This window comes from Microchirus variegatus (assembly GCF_963457635.1).
Source record: "Microchirus variegatus genome assembly, chromosome: 11".
Lineage (NCBI taxonomy): Eukaryota > Metazoa > Chordata > Actinopteri > Pleuronectiformes > Soleidae > Microchirus > Microchirus variegatus.
The window spans coordinates 13624941-13647816 of NC_139812.1; the positions used below are offsets into that span (position 1 = coordinate 13624941).

General features: G+C 41.9%; 1 protein-coding gene across 2 annotated transcripts; it reads right to left on the minus strand.

Moving 5' to 3' along the window:
- Positions 1 to 535: 535 nt before the first annotated feature.
- On the minus strand, positions 536 to 21624 carry mypn (myopalladin). Of its 2 annotated transcripts, XM_083897657.1 has the most exons (21): positions 21422 to 21624; positions 18036 to 19139; positions 13130 to 13305; positions 12976 to 13021; positions 12467 to 12884; positions 12089 to 12163; positions 11857 to 11998; positions 11372 to 11395; positions 10864 to 10980; positions 10013 to 10769; positions 8159 to 9370; positions 7938 to 8070; positions 6946 to 7023; positions 6015 to 6236; positions 5770 to 5919; positions 5609 to 5688; positions 5341 to 5467; positions 4118 to 4325; positions 3801 to 3966; positions 1688 to 1821; positions 536 to 1596 (listed from the first exon to the last, which is right to left on the minus strand). In XM_083897657.1, exons 2-21 carry the CDS (start codon positions 19136 to 19138, stop codon positions 1418 to 1420), a joined length of 5547 nt encoding a protein of 1848 aa, XP_083753783.1. In that variant the 5' UTR covers position 19139; positions 21422 to 21624; the 3' UTR covers positions 536 to 1417. The 2 variants fall into 2 exon arrangements, with proteins under 2 accessions (XP_083753783.1, XP_083753784.1); XM_083897658.1 differs by lacking the exon at positions 6946 to 7023.
- Between the last annotated feature and the right edge of the window lie 1252 nt (positions 21625 to 22876).

The following is a 22876-nucleotide window of genomic DNA, read 5'->3' on the forward strand; positions in this document are numbered from 1 at the left end:
GGTCAGGATCAGGTGAACGAGAATGTGAGACAGTGACGATTTATGCAAAGCAATGATCACAGATGTTTTTTTTCTTTCTCTTGTCTCTGTTTTTAGGTGGCCACAGTGATTCTGCGGAGTGTTTTGGATCTGATTTTCACGTGAAGGGTTAGGAAAGGAAAGGAAATCATCTCTATTGTCATAGGAAATTGCACAACGAAATTTAGAGGTCAGATTGGAGAGTTGACCAGAGCCGGGACCATCCTGACCGAATGTGTCTTAACATTCAAACGTTTTTTGATGCCGGGAGAACACCGGAGAGCTCGGCGGGAAACCCACGCAGACACAGGGAGAACATGCAAACACACAGAAAGATCCCAGACCGGGAATCAAACCCAGCACCTTCTTGCTGTGAGGCAACTGTGCCACCGTGCTGCCAATAACACTGTTATGACCATTTTACTCCATGTCCCATGGGCTCATATATATATATATATATATACTGTGTAGGATCACATGCTGAAGTTACACAAGTCTTATTTTAAAATCAAAGTAGAGTTTTTTAGATTTCTGTTTTTACACAGCCCAGAAATAAAACCTGTCTTATCAACGTCACATGACTGTAAACAAAATAAGACACAAGTCACTTCAGCTTTGTAATGTAAATGCAGTGATCCTAGAACATCTGTGCTCAGAGCTTGTTTATAAAGCTTTACCGTATAGTGACGAGCACTGTTGCCTCACAGCAAGAAGGTCGCCGGTTTGAATCCCTGTTGACCGAGGGCCTTTCTGTGAGGTTTTTTCCTGTGTGTGTATGTGTGAGTTTTCTCCGGATCCACAAACATGCAGAGGTTGAGTGTTTCTTTATGTTTGCCCTGTGATGGACTGATGACCCGTCCAGGATGTTCCCCACCTTGGATCCAGCTCCCCGTGACCTTCATGTTGGAGGATAAATTGGAATGAATTAACTCTCTAATCATGTGTTTTCTTTAGGTCATCACAAAACAAAATGTGCAACAACAAAATAAGTAAAAGATCTGATCTGAAGCCAGTGTGTCTGTACTTTACAATAATAATAAAAAAAGAGTGGGTTTTACTTCCACGTAGAGAACAGGACTAACTATTAAGAACAACATTCAGCAACAACCTCACCTCACTGTAGTTATGTAAATATATGCATGTAGAAAACAAACGTGAATCATTCAAACCTGTCAGAGAACAGTATTCAACTCCACTGATGGCTCGTGAGCTAAGACTTCGGTCATTTTTCTTGCATGTGACTCTAACAAATAGGAATGGTGACAAACCCACAATCACTCTCTGTCATTCTACGCTGAACGCATCACTTCATACAATCTGCACCGATAATCACTCTCCCTCCATGTCGTCCACTGTGGGAGAACCTCAGAGTCAGCGTGCTGGAGCGTCTGCAGACGGCTCACAGCTCCTCGCTCTCCAACATGACTTCAGGAGGTGAGCTGGAGAACAGGATGGGGTTCGTCTCTGACGTGGGGAAAGCAGATTTGATGTCAAGCCCCTGTCCGGTCAGAGCGGCATAGCGGCTGCCCGTGCGTGGAGCTTTCTTCATGGGTGCGGGGACGCTCTGATGCCACTGAGCTGAGGTTGCAGCAGACAGCTCATATTACTACTCAGAGTGATGGGCTGACAATGTGGCACATTTCTGTATAAAGCTATACAGAATATTTACCATAGATATCAAGTCTGCAGGTGCAAGACACAATTCCAGCCTCATTTTTTGCTGCCACTGTGTACCAGCCTGCATCGTCTTTTGTTGTTGGTTGGATGAGGAGACACACATATCCTGTGGCGTCCTGGGTCATGCTGAAATAAACGGATGATGAAAAATTCATTCGAATGGACATCGTCAAACCTGTGAAAGGTGCTATATGTAAGGAATTTATCATAGTACTGGGCAGCCAGGTTTTGGTGTTTTGGTCACCATCCATGTTTATTTCAATTTATTTAGGATAGCCCCTTGAGATGCAGCATCTCGTTTTCAAGGGAGTCCAGCTTTAGTTTGGAAAAATGTTGCATTAAAACAATTGTCAAATGAGTTCACACAATGACGATTAAGCCGATCGGCTCCACATGACTCTCTCTGTATATTCTCAGTATAGCAGGAAAGGGGGGAAGAAGGAAGCATAATTATGCTGAGAAAGCAGTGAACTTAGGTTCTCTGAAGCATGAGTGACGTACTGCGATACAGAAACAAAATATTGAAAGTAGTGCTGGGCACGTTAACGCTAACGGACGATGCCATTAACGGACGATGCGTTTCCATGACGACTGACTGCAAAAATAAGTGCGTGATGTCATGTTTACGTGACTCCCGATAGTTAAAATGAGTCTCTAAAGTAACACTAAACTTTAAAGCTCACATAGAGTGGTCCTGTTGCACATATATGTTAGTTATATATGTTAGTTATGGAGGTCTACTTACATACATTAACTTGTTTTTATGGTCAAAAACCTCCTAGTTGCTGTAGCCGAGCTGATAGAAATCTCTCTTTTCTGACACTTTTCCTCAGCCGCGATATTTCAGACTGAAATCTCACACCCAGAAGATGGAGTGTGTTGTGATTGGCCAGCCAGCGTAGAGCCTTTCCAACTGTCTTGTGATTGGCCAGTACCCAGAAGTGACATATTCAGCACACCCGTTCTCAGAAGCGCAGCTCCCCCCTCTGGAACGGTGGATGCACTGCTACTCATTATCAAAACCTTTTTTTAACAATGTTTAAAAATAGCTTCTTCACGACTCCCCGCCACAGTCCCTTTTATGACTTTGACCCGGAGTCAGACCCAGAGTCCGAAGACACTGTCGCTCGTGAAACACCTCCACAACGGACGTTATTCTTCTTCTGCGGTTCAATGTACGCAACCGGCTGTGCCCGGACTATTGCTCGGAGCAAGAGGATCTGCTGTTCAGGAGAACTGCTGTTTACGTAATCTCGCTGAGCCCGAAGTTTACAATAAAACACAGCGTTCTCAGCAATGGCTGAACTGTTTGTTTTGAACCTTCAGGGCTTCGTAAACAAGGTAATGACGCACACATATACGCAGTATACAGGTACGCTGGTTATATGTAATGCATGCTCTTTTCCTTTAATAAACAGACCGCTCCATTGACTGTAGGGGCGCTAACGACGCTAAAGGAGCTAACGCAGCTTACGGTGATGGACTCCGGCGCCATGGCACGTAAAACATGATGTCATACGTCTTTTTTCGGTCAGTTGTCATGGAAACGTGTTAGCGACATTAACGTGCCCAGCACTAATTGAAAGGGAACGGTCAGAATATGGAGCTACAGTATATTCGTCCTTCGACAAAGCTCTGCTGGCTCACCTGAGGCTCACAGAAGCTCGAGACAGAAGTTACACACTGGAGCTTTAATTGAAAAAACCCTTACTACCCCCTCTTACAAATGTCTCGACCACAGAAGAAGAAAGCCGAGGATCTGCAGTGGACATGCATTAAAATAAAGAAAGTGAAGAGGAAGTTGAAGACAGATGTTAGTGTGGATAATTTTCTCTTTGGCCAGGTTAGCTATCCCTCTCTCTCTCTCTCTTATAAACCAAATTGGTTCAGTGTTTATAAAAACAGAAAACAGAAGGTGCAACTGCGTGAGTGCAAAAGCTGGGTGCAAGTGCAGCTCTGGCTAAACTTTCAGCGGCAGTGGCAGTCCATACACTTAGAAAGCGGATTGCAGTAAGCACTTTAAAGGCTAAATGTCGCTGTAGTCCATATTTTACATATAGCACCTTCACGTTTTATATGTGTGGTATGAAAAACAGCAAACTAACCTAATTCTGTCCTTAGTTTTAGGAATGGTGTCATTGTCTTTCTTCCAGAAGATGACAGGATGGGGCATACCCAACACCCGACACTCCAGCCTGACCGGAGTCCCCTCAGGAATACCCATGTTCTGCAGCTTCTCCACAAACTGGGGAGGATGCTTCGTCTCTTTCTCTAAAGTGAATATTTATTACTGATGTTATTAGAACTTCCAAAATGGAGCATGAGATATCATTGTTAGTGTTTTTAACTCAGCTGTACACGAGTTATTCCCTATTTGTTTTCGACATCTAAGAACAACTTGATTAATGTATCCAGTCCTTACCCACAACTTTCAACTCTAGACTAAACGAGCTCTGCCCTGCTTTGTTGGTCGCGATGCAGGTGTATGTGCCGCCGTCTCTCTGCGTCAGAGGGTCGATGACCAGGGAGTAGACGCCATTCTCCCGCACCAGCAACTTGTGGTAAAGGTCTGGATATATTGGCCTCCCGTTGACCAACCACATGAGCTCTGGATTTGGAAGTCCACTGACCTGGAAGACAGAAAAGGTCAACAGAAGGGTGAGGGGGGAAATAATGCACTTTACTAAGACCTGTTACATTGTTGATATTTTTAAAGGCAGACTTTTAAAGTCTGATGACGTCACCACAAGGTGACCAAAATTAAACATTCTGTTGCCATAACTAGAAATATGAATTTCTATGGATTTTAAGTGTTTAAAGCATGTACTCTACTCAACAAAATATATATAAGATATTTTAAAGGTACCATATGTAAGAATGTGACCAAATACAGTTACTACATTCAAATTCAAAATACTGTGGTCTTTTCTGTTTCGTTTTTTGACGTAACTGGCAACCCGTGGTTGCTTGGCAGCTGAGACTCTACTGACTGCAATGATTGGTAGACGGCGGTAGGTGGCGCCACATGCCAAAACATGATTTCAAAACATAAACATGATTTGCAGTCTGCAAAATATTTTTTTTAATGCAAATATTTTGGCTGTACTGTTGTCGTTGGTGAGTTCAGTTTGTTATATGAACATTATTCCTGAGTCTCTGTGACATATTAAGACAATTTTATTGCTTTAGATTTATTACATAATGCACCTTTAATGTAGAAACATTACTCTTTAAATCTTTAATGAATTGTACTTATCATTATAACTCTACCTCTGATTTTTCATCATTTGCAAACTGGTGAGAAAGCATTTCCTCAGCTCTGGGTTACCTTTGACCTATTTTGACTGATTGACATTGTATGTTTAAATTATTTTATTTTGTCAGCACTTTCATTTGTAAAGGTTTGCCTTTGTGTCCCCTTTTTTTTTACTTTAACTTACTTTAAAATGTTTAGACCAATACATTTGTATTGTACTAAATTGTACTACATTTATACTAACTTTTAAGTCAAGTTCAAGTTATTTTTTTTCAAAATAGTGGTACTTTTACTTGAGTATAATATTTCAGTACTGATGAAAAGTGTAGTACAAACAAATATTTTTGACTGATTGATTGATTGATTGATTGATTGAATGACTGACTTACCTTACAGTCTAGTCTGCACAGTCTTCCCTCATGAGCCATCATGTCGCCTGGAGCCTGGTTGAAGTGAGGTTGGAAAAATCGCTCCTCTGTTTGCTCACTCTCAACTTGCTGAATGCGAGCTCGCACCCTTTAAAGACACGATGTGGTGAGCAGAGCACGGCACGGGACACAAACACACACTTAAACATGAATCTCTGTTGTAGCTGTGACCACAAGTTCATATTTAAAGTACAGAGAGACTCTTTTGCGGATCATACCACATACTCACCTCTGAGAGTGAATAGGTGTCAGTCGATTTCGGGGAGGTCCTGTCTGGACAATCAAATGACCGGAGCAGCTAATTCGTCCCTGGTGATGATTAAATATCAGCTGATCAGATTTTGCAGGTGACGACATGAAGAGAAACCTGAGCGCGCAGTTCTACTGTACCTGTGGATTAGCAGCCATGATGGTGTAGTTGCCATCATCATCACTGGTTGTACACTCTATGTGTAAAGCACAGGTCCCGTCCCCTTCTCTGAACTTCTTGTAATGGATGTTCTTCCTCAAGATCTGCTTGCCGTCCTTGAACCAGTAAACCTGAGCACAGACGCGGAATGTGAACGACATGAGGGTTAAAAGTGACAAAAAGCGTGTGCTGCGGGTTTGTACGGCACACAGGTTTGACCTCTCACCTTTGGAAGAGGGATTCCCACGACTTTACATGTGAAAGTGACAGGCACGCCTTCCATGGCCTTGTAGTTCTTCAGTTTCTTATCAAAGATGGGTGCGATGCATCTTCCTGAAGGGATGTCGTCGTGCTGCACCTCGTCATCCGACTCCTCCACTGGCGTTCGCTCCAAACGAAATTCAATCTCGCTCATTAGCCTCTGCTCAAAATTGGACACTTTGTACTCCTGGAAGGAGAAAACCACTACATCAAAGCAATCGTCGCACTCAGTGTTAGCTTTCTGCTCGCACTGTAACAGTCTGTATCATATCAAACTTCCATGAAATTTGATCGGAACAACAACATGCATATACAGCACATAGAGGCTAAACACGTTGATTTAAGCAGCACAGAGAGTCTCAGAGAGGTGTGTGATAATCAGGAGCGGCGTGCATCTACTTGCCAGGTAGCAACAGTGGTCCTAAAGTAACTATCTATGACTAAAATCTCTGAACGAAAAGGCACAGACTGTGACTTTAAACCACTGCTGACTATGAGATGCTACGTGCAGCGGCATCTGATAGTGTCAGTCCTGGTCTGTAAACACCTGCTCATCCAACTAAATAAAACAAGGCTGAGGGTAAAACAGGGAACAGATGAAGAATGTGGAGAGGAACTATATAAAACAGCTTATTTGATTTTAATTTGAAAAGAAAGATAAAACTATTTTGGGGGTAATCTAAAATGTAATTCAGTAGAATATGGTTGCAAGATCCCATGGGTAAACTGCTAAATCATTTAAGTCGTGCAGGTCATATATTAGTTAACAGACGATTGGATGCTTGATTAGAGTTATTAATTTATCACGATAAGTATATGAAATCGGACTGAAATAGTGAAAAATAACCCATACAGCCTCCAGCAAAGAAATGCTCTGGACAGAAAAATCCTTGTACCTCATCATAGTTAAAGACAGTAGCAGGAATGTTTGGTCCAAGGAGTCTGCTCGCTGTTTTCCCCTCATAACTCAGCTTCTATGAGGGGACAAGGATGGATGATGAACACCAACAATGACACACACACACACACACACACACACACACACTGTACATACACACATGTGCTGATGGAATAACACGCAAGCTATTGTTACTCGCATGCATATGTTGGTTATGGTACACTGACAGTGATGGATGACTATGAATGAATGAATGAATAGGGAGGGACTGAGGTCTGTTGCTCTGCTGATGCTAATGCAAATAATCCACTGTCTCTGAGTCAGCTTCAGTGATTATGTCTCATTGTTAAATCTATGTTAATGGACAGGCATCCCAAAATGTATACATGAGTCCACTGTGGAGCTCTAAGGGTCTGTCAGGACGAATTCAGACTTGATGCGGGTTTTAATATCTCTAGTACTGTGCATGAAGTATAATGGGCCTAACTAATGTTTTTGATGAGACGACAACACATGTTGTTGTTATGTTGTTGACGTGTTGTAGTCACAACACAATTTGCAAATCACAAACACTGCAATTGATTCTTTATGCAGCATATTAAGTCAGGATCTATTGTATAATAATCAAAGAAAGATCCTAAAATTGTCTTATGCAATACATATATGTTCATAGCTTTAAATTAATGTAGTGACTATTGAAAAGAAGAAGACAGAAAATTAACATTATCAGAATGATCAGTATGGATCATGGTTCATCTCCTTCCAAAGCCTGACCTGGATGGCAGCTCCAAACTGTGAAGATAAAACAATCTGAACCTAGAACATTCCAAAACCTCATTTAGGCATTTTATACTTCATACACAATGTTAGAGGCACTAAAATATGTCCAAATACTAATCAAGTAAGTTAATAACTTCATAAACATGGAGGTCTTTACACAGTTTCAGGAAACAATCAATCACATCTGCAGAGCTTGAGAATAACTAGTACCTGTTGATGTGCAAACTGTGGAGTGTCGTTACTGAATCGAAGCTTTTTCTCAATGTCGTGGAGTAGAATTTCTCTGCTCCCTCGAATGTCCTCAGCTGTTGGGAGGGCCTTCTTGGGGGCCTTCTTTGGTAACCTGAAAAGACAGATGGCAAAACGTCATTTTATATCATGTGCAGGTTTAGAATCTCGTGAGCACTGTGGGCCAGCGAGAGAGGACGTACCCTGAAGGAGCTCCCTTTGGCAAGCCCATGGAGTTTGTGGGGTGACTCAGCATCAGAGACGGCAGCACAGAGCTCAGGAAGGCCACTGGGTTTTGAATGGGGCTGGGGGTGGAGCTGCTGGAGGTGGGAGATGAAGCCTGTGGAGGCGACTGGGCTCGTATGGCAAACGTGCTGTTCAGGAACTGGGCTAACCCCGGTGTGGGTGAGGACACAAGTGAAGGAGGGCTTGTCGGAGACTGTAGCACCCTTGTTGGGAGGATCCTGGGTGGAGGTGAAAACGGTGGCAGAGTAGGGGAGCTGGCCGCAGAGGAGTTGAGCTCAGCAGCTAGCTCTTGGAGGAGGGGCACCGGGGATTCAGTTGGGGAAGGACTCCTAACCGGTGAGAAGGTCTGAGCTGCTATGAACTCTCTGGGCCGGGTGTAGTTGAAGGTGTAGGAGGTGGCTGTGAGGTTCATGAGGGAGGCGTGGGTGCTTCTCAGCAGAGCTGCAGGAGAGGTGATCTGCTCTGTGGCCGAGGTTGACTCTGTGTGGACTGTGATCAGTTTCGGCGCGGGAGGAGAGGAGATCTGAGGAGGTGCAGTTTTAGCAAGAGGAGACAGGTTGAGGTGGGAGGCATGGATGGTGTTTGTCCGGGTTTTAGCGGCTGTACTGAGAGGAGGAGCTGTGTTCAGCTGTGGAGCAGGTGGACGTGAGGTCACCAGTGGGGAGGTGTTTAGCTGGGGAATAGAGGGAGGGGTGGAGCTGAAAGTAGGAGCAGTGTTGAGAGGAGGTGAAAAGGTGGTGCTGAAAGATGGAGCAAAGGTCAGTGAGTGAGGCTGTGAGGTTGTGGATGAAGTGGGGGCAGGAGAAGTGTTGTGATGAGGTGAAAATGTGGTGTTGAATGTTGGAGCAGAGCTCAGCGTGGATGAATGTGGGGTGTTGGTAAAAGGAGGAGCAGCGTAGGGCGTTTGCTGAGGGGGACTTGTAGTGGGAAGGTGGGACTGGAAAGGTGGTGGATGGGTTTCACGCAACACTCTGGGCGACCACAGCCGAGCGTCATGGGAGCTCTGGGTCTCAGGACGGGTCTGGGTCTGGGTCTCAGGACGGGTCTGGGTCTGGGTCTGGAATGAGGGTTGAGACGGAGGCTGGGTTTGGGTTCGGGTCTGAGGTTCAGTGTCTTGCTGCTGCTCCATGAGGACTTGGTTGTGGAGAATCTGGAGCTGTACAGGGTCCCTGTCAGTCAAGCAAAATCAACACAGCAAATTAGCTACCAAAAAATGACACTATACATGGTGAGGATGAGCGAGGCTCAGTGCAATGTTCTCATAAATTAGGCTCCAGCAGGACTGAGCCAAAGCCAGCAGGAAAAACACTGCCCTTTTATGGACTACTAACAAAACACTGACCAAGCTCAATACATATTTAGCTGTTAATCTAAACGAATTAACAACAATTTACTCCAAAATGTCAAACTAAACATTGCAAGACAGATTTTCTCATTTCTCATCTCAAATATAACAAATATTAGTGAACAGCTTATCAAACCAAACAGGGATTAATATGCAAAAAAGAAATATTAGATGACCATAAACACAAAATGTTTCACTTACAAAAAGAAAATGCCATCTTTTGTTTTAGAGAGCTGGAAGGTCCACATTTTAAGTCCACATCCATGCACTTATGAAAAACAACTGATTACAGCTGCTAGTTGAGCCAGTGAAGGAGGAACCTCCCACCTCGTCTAACTCACGTACACACAGCAGATGTGAGGACATGATGTCCCACATCCACTTTTTTTCCCCTAATACTTTTACAGAATATTCTGTCAGGGTCAACAAAGCTCATCTACTTGGACTTCTTTTTTTTGTTACTCACAGTTTGGGTTTGGTCAGTACCGGCGGTGGTTCTTTGTTGGCTGATCCCTGACTCATATCTTCATCGCACTGAGTGGATGTGTCACTTTGTTCATCCTCCTCATCCTCGGGCAGTTTAAAGTGCACACGCAGGCCGACTCTGGAGCTGGAGCGCGAGTCTTTATGATTTGTCAGATGTGTACCTGTCTTGAGGCAGGAGTTAGGAGGAGGATCAGGGAGGGGCACGACAACGGGGCTCCCGTTCTGATGGTTTGGAGCCCCCTTAACTTTAGGACTTGTGTCAGATGATGTTGCCACAGGTCTGGGAACTCCTTGCTCGGCTGAAGCCTCATTTGCAGATAGAGCATTGACGATTTTGGGGGTTGAGTGCACCTGTGGGCTGCTCCATGGTCCACTGCTCTGACTGTCCTGGTGGTAGAGGTGGAGAGGATCTAAATTTGGGGTGCTGGTGCTGTGAGAGTTGAGGTAGGAGCTGCTGATGCTCAGGCTGGAAGGTTCCAGACCAGATAAGCTGGTGTGAAGGTGGTCCTGTCGCAGCATGCTGGAGCTGTGGGGATCCAGACGAAGGGTGCTGGTGTTTAAAGGGTCCAGGCGTAAAGTGTTAGAGACGAGTGGGTCGAGACGAATGGTGCTAGAGTGAGGCTTGATGTTGTTGGTCACAGAAACTTCTGGTTGTGTGTTTACATCAGGAGTTGACTTGAAAGGCTCTTGGATTTGGCCGGACTCAGGCCTCGTGTGGTTGTTGTTTCTGCCACAGTCTGATGAGAATCACAGAGATGGATAATATACATAAAACTTCAGTCAAGAGTCAGAAGAATTTATAACAGGTGTTGCTTCAGACAGAACCGTTACCTCTGACCCTCAGTGCTGCAGAGCTGGACACAGTTCCACAGCTGTTGCTTGCTGTACAAGTAAACATCCCAGAATCTTCGGGGAAAACCTCAGCGATGACCAAAGTGCATATTTCCTCTGGAGGCAAAGATGAAAAAAAAAAAAATGATACTCACATAGTCAAGCTGAGTGTATCTGACTGCGTCTTAATGCAGTGAGGGAAGACACATGACTTGTTTTTCTGAGTATAACTGCTGCTGAGAGTCTATCTGCAACTATGGCAGGTTGAAACCATCTGCCATGGTGGTTTGACACAGGATGAGAGACTGCCTTATATGGCTCACAGGCACGGAGAAGCAGCACTGGCTTGTGTACAGAAGGAGAACAGAAGTTTTGGCCCGTGATTCTAAACACTTCAGCGCAGTAATGTGTACACGGTGCAGCATTATATACAGACAGGCAGCTGTTTTGGTTCAAGGAATTTTTTTTTTTTTTTAATGGACTGATAAGAATTTCATGAAACGTGTACCTGGTTCAGCTGGAGATCTCGGTTCTGAAATGGAAAGAACGGAAATAATTAAGAAACTGATAAAGTGCAAGAGCTGGAGTTATGGTAGATACTTTATTTGTCAACGAGTATTTCACACACTTTTAGAAGCATAATTATAATAATGTTCTTCCAATTACTTACACCACATACAATATACAAGCTGCAGGGATCCTTAATCTTAACATATTTTACTGCAATAGCAATATTTTTGTCATCCATTCGGGCTCATTAGCATTCCAACTCCTAATTTTTAGATTTTATGGGGACATAATGTTTAATCGAGTTTCATTCATTAGCAAATGATTAAACAATGAAAACACTTAATTAATTGAGCTGAATTAAACTGACTTATTTCAACAGAAATTAAGTCTTTATACATTACGCAGTGTACTCCATGAAATCGTGTGCCAAATAAAACAATTCTATTTCATGCCTCAGCATCATGACATCAGCAGAGAGCTTACTTTTCTGCAGGATCCTGAATTCAGGACAGTCCTCAATGGTTTTCCCCTCTCTGTACCAGTCCACTCGAGGCGATGGTGACCCTTTCACGCGGCACTCTAGCACCACCAGCTGGCCCTCTGACACAAAGAGGTCGTGCAGGTTCTGGTGGAAAGAATACAAGCTCTGTGTGACAACAGTAAACACACACACACACACACAGTGACAGCAGCAGTGGACACGCTACCATCCTACCTTTGTGAACAAAGGGGCTGCCATTATAGGTTCCTCGTTTAATCCTTGTAGGTAATTATGGTTGGAGGATTGACTCTGAAGGAAAAAAGGCCACAGTTAAAAATCAACTTTATTAGTTACACTTGATCAACTTGTTGACACAAATATCTAATCAGCCAATCACATGGCAGCAAATCCATGTATTTAGGCATGTTCAAGATGACCTGCTGAAGTTCAAACTGAGCATCAGGAATAGGAAGAAAAGTGATTTAAGAGAATATTAAAAGACAATGAGTTGACAAAAAAATGTACACATACCTCCAACAGAAGTTGACTTAGTGTATATTAATAATTCTTTTAATAATACAATAGTGGAAGTAAGTGTTCCAGGTGTCCTACCTCAGGTTCTTGTGTTCTTGTTGGAGTTGCATTGACAGACAGCACAGATGAAACCACAGGGTTAAAGGGCAGAGGTGAGGCTGTGGCTGAATCTGTCTGCAGGACAGTGGATGTGACTGGAGCAGATGCTGATGCTTCCACAGCTTCTGTATCGTCTTGGGGCAAAGAATGAAATATTGCTGTGTCCTCCTGAGAAGGCTGTACTGTCACCAGTGATGGTCTGGAGAGCTCTGGGACAGAGAGCACAGAGGTTGTTGTCTGGACCAGTTGAAGGGGTTGATGAGTTGACGGTGAGCAAAGCTCCTCTGTCGGTTCCTCTGTGTCTCCTGCAGTTTGGGATGACAGAATCCCTTCCTCCTCTTCTGAGCAGCTATGGTTCGATGGAGGTAAAGCTGGAGCTGAATTTTGCGTCTGCAGCCTTTGTAAATCAAAAAAGGGGGAAAGCAAAAGTCTCACCGATGTAGATTTATTGAAGTGAAATGAGAAGACTATGCGGTTTAAAAACTTACTGGGCTACTTTGTGCTGTTCGCCCTCAGAGTCTGAAGAGGAAGCACCTGAAGGATGAGATAACAAAAACTGGTAATTTCTACTGATGTCTTTTTTTTTTCTTTTTTTTTTAACAAGAGCCTGTAGAAACAGCAACAGGACAAACAAACCACCACCTTCGACGTAGATCTCAGCTGACGTGGAGTCAGTGCCATAGAAGTTTGATGCAAAGCACGAGTATCGTCCAGTGTCCTCCTCAAAGGCGTCAGTGATGATCAGAGAGTGCAGCTCCCCGTTGGTGATGATCTGAATGTCGGGGCTGTTCTCCAGCTCTTTGCCCTCACAAAACCACCTGTAATTAAATATATACAATTAAAAGTGCAGTGCTACTGTCTTCTACTTCTTAATATTGAAAACACATTTGATAGTTTTAGAGGGTGTGTATGTACCTTTAAAGGTGTCTTGTGGACACACTAATGGCAAAGATAATTTGTCTTATGAGCACAAGCAGAAGAGCAGTGTAAACATACAAAATGCATGATGTAAAATATTTAAAATTGTCATTGTGCCTTATGCGTTGTGGGAGTAAGAACAATTAATCTAATTTGTTCCTTTATTAAACAATTTATTGAAAACATTTCAGAGCATTTATATCATAAGTCATTTATATATGTGTCAGAAACCTCTGGTCCCATTTTGGTTATCAAATAGACACTGAAATCAAGCAAACATCGTTAATAATTAGTCCATTTCTTTTTACTTTGTTCATTCCTTTGCTTGTGGAACATTAAGAAATGAAAAATATTGAGTGTAGACTAATTGTAAAGAAATCATGACACTAAACATGAGTATTTTAACCATATGCACAGATGGTTTATGAATGAAAGGGAAAAACAACAGGAGCTTTCTTTGTGAAGATTTGGGCTCTTGAATAAATTCTCCCACTCGAAACGTTATCAGAGAGAGATCAGCGTCATTCTCCCACACATGATTCTCTTGGTTTAAAACACACGAAGGCCAAAACAATTGGTCTATTTCAAGCTCATTTTAAACATGTAAATTCCTCTTATGCCACGCCGTGTTTGTGTTTCTCCTTTAATTTGGCACATTTCTCCAACCTCTACTCTCCTAATCTTGCATAATCTAACTTTTATATCATCTGGATATATAAAGAATATCTTAATTTTACCATTTAAAACAGGGATTTATTTGTTTTCTTTTGCTCCTGTTAACCTTTTGACACTGTTCCTTCGATGGCCGGGGACAGTGAGGTGTGTTTCTCCCGTTTCTCTAATAGCGTTTCTGGCTTAGTACCATTTCGTGGAGTTCTGCAGGCCAGGAGGAAAAGGTTTTGATGAGCAAGCCCTATCTGTTTCTCTGTAAGACAAGAAGCATCAGCCACATGCCACAGCAGTGTGAAAGCCGCCTCAATCCACTGTTGATGTTATGAAGATACGAGTCGCAGAATGCTTGATGGAGAGTAATATGATAAAAGTCCATGACGTGTAGATGAACATATAATAATGTATCTTATTTATTAGAGATGGGGATGACATGACCCCTGAACTCACACCAGGTTATATCAGGTCAGCATTAGAAACCTTCCTAGATACAGTCAACACTGCAATCTATAATTGTATTATAAATTAGGACTAAATGAGAGGAAAAAAAAACCTTCTACAATATGATACATGGCAACACATATGTGCTGTTTTCTAAGCAGACTAACCCTGGTATGTGGCTGTCTTTAGTGCTACTTAGTAACCTGGAGTATTCTGGAGTTGCAGCTGGCAACAGTCTATTTTTTCATTGTAAAACTATAAAAGTAAACCTCTAGCTTTCTCCCTGTCCTGACCAGCAACACACACACACACACACACACACACAGAGCAGCCCGTGTGTCAAAGTACATCTATTTTGAGCAGAGCCTCTGTGCTTTATTACATCCAGCCAATAAACAAACAGGAATGATGTGATGTGTTACCCTCAAACAGGACGTCACTGTGATACAATCATAAATCATATCCACTGCTTCCATCAAGGTCATAGGTCACCAAGAACATAAACTTTATCTTTTTAACCCCTTTAAGGTGCTACTCAACCATTTGGTCGACCACACTTTAAGTCACTATATCTCATTGAAAAATGCATCAAGCTGAACTCACTAACACTTAATATGAATTGTTATGAATTATGAAAACCAGGTTTATTATGAACAGACGTCTCAACCGTTTGGTAGAGGCCTCTATCTGAAAAACTGTAGGGTCTAATTTAAAAAAAAAAAAAAAAAAAAAGTAATAATAATAATAATAAAATGATTGTCTGTTATCATAAGTCAATAAAATAAAATAATAAAAAATCCAAATAAATAATTTTTCCTTTGCTTTTTTCTTGGTGTGCACCTTAAAGGGTTAAGTAATGATTGATGGAAAAAAATTGTTTTAATATGGAGGTAATATTATGGTGATACCATCATGTGTCCCACACACTTTTAATACAAAGCCATTACTTGGTGATTACTGTAGAATTAAGATGGTACAACTATAATATGACCTCCCTATTACAAAAGTGTAACCACACTATTAAATATTGTTAGTGCACTGTAATGTTAAAGAAAAAAAAACAAAAAAGGAAAAAAAAAAGTCCTTGGAAAGTTACCAGAAAGCCACCCTGCAGCTCTCCTCCTGATATTTGGATGCAACAGAGACGAGGCTACTGGAATATCCTGCATGAGCTGGGCTTTCTCATCATGAGTAAAGGTCTAAATTGAAAGCATGAGTAGCAGAGGAGGTGGCTGCTCTCTGCGCTCTGCTCGCTGCACCTGTCAGGGCTATTTTCCCTTCTGTGGATCAGAACCAGAGAGGAGATTCCCTCTGGAGCCTCGGAGCTCTGTCTGACTGACCCACTCATGTACGCACCACACTAAACATAGATTATAGCCTACACACACACAGAGTGGAGCACCAGAGAGGGCACAAAAGTGGGGAAATGATGGGAAATATGAGCCTGACAGTTTCTTTATCAGCTCCACTCCAACAAGTACAAACATCACACTGACGTCAGTGACACAAATGATCCGTGTTAACAGATTCTGCAGAATAAGAACTGAGCTGAAACAGCAATTTTTATGAAGTCCTAACCACATCAAAAGAACGCAAATGCTCAGAATTATGAAGTATGTTAGTAACAAAAAACAAAAAAAAACATATATATATATATATAATGTTACATGAAACAATAACCAAATAATTCATCCTACCAAACTCATCATGCTTCGGTCAAGAACTCGGTCTGTTCCATTATCAGACGAGGCTACAGCTCGCTATGACAGTCCGGTCTAAAAATGGCTCAACAGCTACATTCTCCCCGAGCAAGAATATGCTGGTGGCTCACCAATGTTCAACTGCACACACAAGGCCATGCCCCCTATAGTCTGACACCTCAGCCTTCACTCTGTGCTTTTCTAAGAGGAAAACTTTTAACTTTTAAACAGCTCAACAAGAGAGTAGATTATTCAATAGTGTGCATGTTTATCAAGGGCAGTTAACTGAATGAGGAGTATTATATATGTACAATAATAATAATAAGAGTGTTTCTGTTGAAGCCTGCTCTTCTTAAGAAGACTGGACGACCTGATGTGATTGTTGTTTCAGACACACACACACGTTTGTGCTGCTGTCCTTTTAAGAACACTGCATTGACCTCCATTCATTAGGACAGCCTGAACAAAAAGTTATCAGTAACCTTAACCAGTTAATGCCTAATCTTTACCCAAACCTAACCACTTTTAAAAAACGTAGCCCTAAACTTCCTCAGAAATTAGTTTCGGCCTCATTAGGGGAAGATTTTGATCCTAATGGTCCTGACAAAGTCAGAGTTTATGCCTCCAATACAAGTGCACGCACGCACGCACATACACACACACACGCATGCACGCACACACACACACACACACACACACACACACACACACACACACACACACACACACACACACACACACACACACACACACACACACACACACACACTCCTTTCACAATCAGCTGTTGCATGTCATCATGTCTGTATCTCCCAAGCAAAAGACAGCATCATTTATCTTTAACTCACACATCTTAAACCACACTGTAGTTATAGAGTTTATATTGCGTGACAGTGGCTGTTTTAAAGTGTATAAAGTATTTCTTATGTTTTGTCTTAGTCTGCTTTCTCTAACTCTCTGCTTTTTTAAAGCACTGTGACTATTATCTGATATAATACAGCTAATAGTCACGTAGATCACAAATAATCGCATTTATACAACATTGCATTTAAATGCTGTTATATATATGACAGTACTATTATGTTATGTCTGACAGTAGCACAGACAAACATTTATTTTTAATAATCTCTTGTCGTAATTGAATAAATTATATTAAAATTAATGACCAGCACGTCCTGAAAAACCGCTGAACAGTGATTCTTTATATTTTTCCAATAATTGTGAAAATATGCTTTAGGATTCTTAAATATAAACATAGCCTTTTGTCCGTAATCTACCTTCATTAAGTTTGTACCAGTGTTACTAAAACAGAAGTAATATTACCACACAAAAGTCTGACAAATTTGTGTAATGTAAAAAAACAAACATTTTACTAAGGATATTTTTTGCGAACATGTTAAAGCAAATTAAATAATATTAAAATTATATATTATGAATGAGACATTTTTAGAGGGATATAATGTAAATGAACAATGATTGACTAACTGTGTGTGCTTTTAATCATGATGTGATCTCTAAAAATGACAGATGTGTGTATGCATGTGTGTATACTGTATATAAGCATGAATAAACAAAACGGCAGCACAAGTAAAAGCACTGTATACAAAATGTCACACACAAAGTGAGAATTATTTGCAAAACACACTATCAACGTCAAAAAAAAACTGCATCAGATTTATGATTAAATACAGCACCATAGTACATAAATAATGCTTTGGTGACATTTTCATCACAACCTCACAGCAAACTGGGCCTTCAGCTTTAGGAGAGTCTAACTATGTCCTCTACAAACTCTACAAAAACAGTCAGATTTCTCTTACCGGACTTCAGGTGTAGGGAGTCCCCTCACGATGCAGTCCAGCTGAACCTTGCTTCCCTCTGAAACCTCCCTGCTTTTCAGTTTCTGGATGAATTGAGGAGGCTCGCACGCAGACTCTGTCGGGTAGAGAGCGTCCGTCGAGGCACAGCTTTCAGTCTTCTCTTGCACCTCCTGAGAAACACAGTTGTACTTCTGCTCCTCTGTAATCCTACAGTCCTGAAGCTCCACATGCCCGGTCCCAGAGTCCAGTTGGACCTCTGGTTGGTGGCTGGCAGAAGGACTGTGTCTTTCCTCTTCCTCCACTTCCATTGGAAGGGAAGCAAGCTCTCTGTTGTCGGAGCTGAGGGGGAAAACCGTGTCGTCCATCTGGGTTTTGTTCTGGCCTCTACTCCTGTGAGCTTTGCATGATCTGGGTCGGACCCGTTTCGAGCTGTTGGCCTTGAACAGAGATGAGAGCTCCTCAATGAAGTCTGCTGCCTTGTTGAGAAACTCCTTCTTGGACTGGGTCTCCAGACCGTACGGGGGGTTCCTGTCTGACCTGTTAAAGTCATTGAATCCTTCACTGGAGTCTGTGTTGTTGCTCATGTTGTCCTGCTGTGTGGAGGCTTTCAGCATCTTTCTCTCTGGCGTGACTGCTGTGTGTGTTGCCTGCAGTTCTTTGAGCTCTGGGCTTGGCTTTGTGAAGGCGGCCAGAGTGGAGGGGGCAGAAAAGGGAGCAGGAGAGGGGTTAATGAAGGGAAGGGAAGAAGTTGGAGTGGAAGAAACTGAGACTGAGGAGATGCTGGATGGGGTCAAGGGTGTAACAGAGGCCTTGACCTCTGCCCTCTCCTCGTGCTGCTCATGTCCGATGGCCTGGCGAGCCAGGTTCACACTCTCATCCAGCTCCTCCTGGCTGAGGAAGGCTGAGAGGTCTGGCAGTTGGGGGTCAGTACGGCCCACAGAGTCCTCGGACCTGCTTTTGAGCGAGCCATAGATGTGAAGTCGAGTGGACGAAGCGTCAGAGCGGCTCATCTCGCTGTGGCGCTGCTGAGCTCGGGCCTCTGCCAGGTAGCTTTCTCTCAGGAGTTGGGACAGCGACGGTGGCTGGTCAGTGTTCTCTTGCATGCTGTGGAAATGGAAAAGGCATTTAATTACTTTTTTTTTTTTAAGTCGTCCAACAAATGTCGGTTTTTCAGAATGATTCCTTAACTCAGTGGAGTTTTTGTCTGCTGTCACATCAAATGGTAAAACAGACCGTTTTGTGATTTAAGGGTACAGGGTGTAAATATCCCTCACATCATAATTGCCTTCCAAATGTGATGAAGAACCTATGAAACCTTCAGTTAGCATCAAACCTCAAAAGATGTTTGAGTTGAGGTTTAGGTCAAGGTTTGTCCATTGTGGACTTTTGTGAAAACATAGTGACCTCTGTAGTGCTGAACTGGCTCCAGATATAAATATAAAAACTCACTCTGGGGTAATGAAATTCATTCATTTATCTTCAATTTAAAGGTGCATTATGTAATAAATCTAAAGCAACTGGCCATTAAGTCCTCTTAATATGTCACAGACACTCAGTAATAATGTTCATATAACAAACTGAACTCACCAACACCAACAGTTTTTGCAGACTGCAAATCATGTTTTTGTTTTGAAATCATGTTTTTGGCATGTGGCGCCACCTACCGCCGTCTACCAATCATTGCAGTCAGTAGAGTCTCAGCTGCCAAGCAACCACGGGTTGCCAGTTACGTCAGAAAACGAAACCTAAAAGATCTCTTTTTTTTATTATTATTTGAATGTAGTAACCGTTTTTGGCCACATTCTTACATATGGCACCTTTAAATGATTTCACCGTATTTTACACACTGGCCCTTTAAGACACATTTCTAAAATTTAAAATTCCCTTTTCAAAGAGCAAGTTCTCTGATGTGCATTTTTAATACTTTAGTGAAAATGAAACCCCGACTGTCTAGACAACATTTATTCAAAAGCATATTTCGTTAGCAGCAATATTTAAATGATTAACTGACAGATTTTTGTCGTTGTTTTTCCATGTGCAAATTCTTCTTTTCTACATTTTCTTCATCTTCTGTCATGGGAAACTAAACAACTGTCCTCTGATTCACCTCAAAACATTCATCCATTCATTCCACTACCACGTTATCCTCCACATGAGGGTCACTGGAGCCAATCCCAGCTGATATGGGGTGAAAGGCAGGGACACAGTGTGGTGTGTGAGATGAACAACCATTCCCTGTCACATTAACACCTACGGTCAATTTAGAGCAGAGGTTGTACATCAAAACAAACACTTTCATTGCCACAAATATTGTTATTGCAATATTAAGATAGAATATTGTGATATCATTCGATTCTCATACTGCTCACCCCTACAGAACGGGTTGTGTTTTTTCCAAACGGTTCCCACAAAATGTTCCTGACCAGACTAGACACTCAGTGGCCCCCTGGTCGTTTAAGTCTGAGACCCATGGTTTCAGATCGAGTGTCCAGAGAGGCTGTAAGGCAACACTACTAGTCACTACCCAACCATGTGGCCTGACACAAAATATTACCTTGAGGTTTGGAAAATTGTCAAAGTACATCTTTCACAAGCCTGTGTTTTCATGTTTACATAATCTTTATATTACATGGCCCTGTTACCATACAATAAAAGAAGAATGTGTGTAAATTGGGGGATAAATGGCATTTAAAGAAAAGAAAACCCACTATTTTAGCCTCCCTTAAGCTCAGAAAGTATCCGGTTCACGTTCTGACACCAGATCTGATGAGATGAGGCAGGCTTTTCTGTCCCGTTCCACATCAGACCAACTCCTACATGACGTTCAGACGTTTGCACAATTTTTTGACACGGTGCGTGAGCAAGTTATTGAATCCAGAAATGAGATAGGGTACACACATGTTACTGGCACTCAGATCTGGGCAATTAAGAGAGACAGTGATGCCCTTCCAACAAACCTGAAGCTGCAGCTGTTGTGTGCATTAATCCTTTGCAAACAGCCTCCAAGCTCACCAAGTCATATCTAATAATAGCGAGGGGTCAGTTTACATGAAGAAAATCAACAAAAAAAAAGCAGTCCCCTCAGCCTGAGCGCCCTTGTTATTATGATTTTGATCATTCACAACAGTCATTAATCAAATTATATAAACACAGAACTATAATTATCATAAGTGAGCAACTGCTGGGATGACATGCAAATGAACTTGGCTGGATGCATGCACACAAGTTAACATAATTCAATTAAAGTGGAACATGACAATCAAATAGAAATAGACTTAAGCTTGCCTGAGATTTCAGGAGGCTATACACGGATGATATGATAGGCTCACGCTGAGAGACAGCAAACACTGGGAATAACAATTAAATTAGGGGGTGGAGTGTTTTACCTTCAGAATAAACGCAGCTGGCCCTCTGTGACGGACTGGTAAATCCTCAGACTGCACCTGTGCTTTAAGAGGGAGATTCCTGTCTTCCAGTTGCTACCACCTGGGGAAATCTTGGGACACCAGCAGCTGCCCAGCCTTCCTGGTTAGAGTTAACCTTGGAGTTTACAGGAAAAATATGGAGCCGAGTAGCTAGGGTAACCCGTCACCAGTAAAAGTAGCAACATTTGTCAGTGCAGTAGTTGCAGGTTATTTTGGGGACGCCTGGCCCATGTGTCTGCGTGTCAGCTCTGCTCATTGGCCACAGGGCACGTGTTGTAAAGGGCTTCCTCCTCCAGTGGTCAGTGAGAAATCTACAGAATTAGATCCTTCTTGTTGAGTCTCCCGCAGACTTGTGTTAAAACAACAGATTATTAGCAGTAATAAGTTCCAAAGCTGGCGTTGAGTGAGACACACTGAGAGAAAAAGCATGTCAATTCAACAATTTCTTATTTGAGCCAAGGATTTAATTTCTCCTCACCACATTCTAAAACAGCATGTGAGGAAACTGGGGTTTAATTCAGGTGAAGGATATTCCTGCATCATGTTTAACAGGAAGTGGCAGAACTATAGCAAGCAACATTACACAAATAGCTTTTTTCTTCCAGATTCTAAATTTTATGAAAAGTTAAAAATAATATTCATAATTATTTTTTTTTTACACAAAAAGCAAATTTTGGCAACAGTTTACACTAAAAACAGCATATAGACCATGATTAAAATACTTCCTATGAGATACACTGAGCGTAATGTAATAACGACTAGTGTTTTTTTGACCTATTGTACCTCTTATGCATTCCTGTATGATACTGAAATTAAATGGAAAAAAAGAACAATATATACTTGAAAAATTATTATTCCAGACTCGAGTCTAAAACAGAATTTGCATACGGTTTGTTTAATTAAATCCATGGAGCAACATGTTTTGATATATTTACAGTAAAATTAACCAAACCAAAACCAAACAAAGTGAAATTCTCAAACATGATTCTGTGTTTGTTTAAGGTCTCTGGCACTCTTGTGTTATGTCCTGCAAGACCGTCCCCGTCAGACGTACATGCTAAAACAAACAAGTTAGAATTTGACTTTAGTCTAAGAGGTCAACTCAAGCTCAAAACTCATTATTAGTATAAAAAAACTCAAATGGCTCAGACTCAGACAGCATACAACATTAACAATGTCACCTTGATTCAATGTATTATACATACATATATATATATATATATATGTATATATATGTGTGTGTGTAAAAGAAAAACAAAAGTACTGCAAATCCTCTTTGGAATAACTGGAAAACACAATCCAGTTTACCAACACAGTAAAGGCAACATGAAGAAGAGGATCATGATTGAGGTCAATGACTTTGTTCCAATTTCTTCTCTCTCATTCATGTTGACTGCAGACGCTGGTTTACACCAC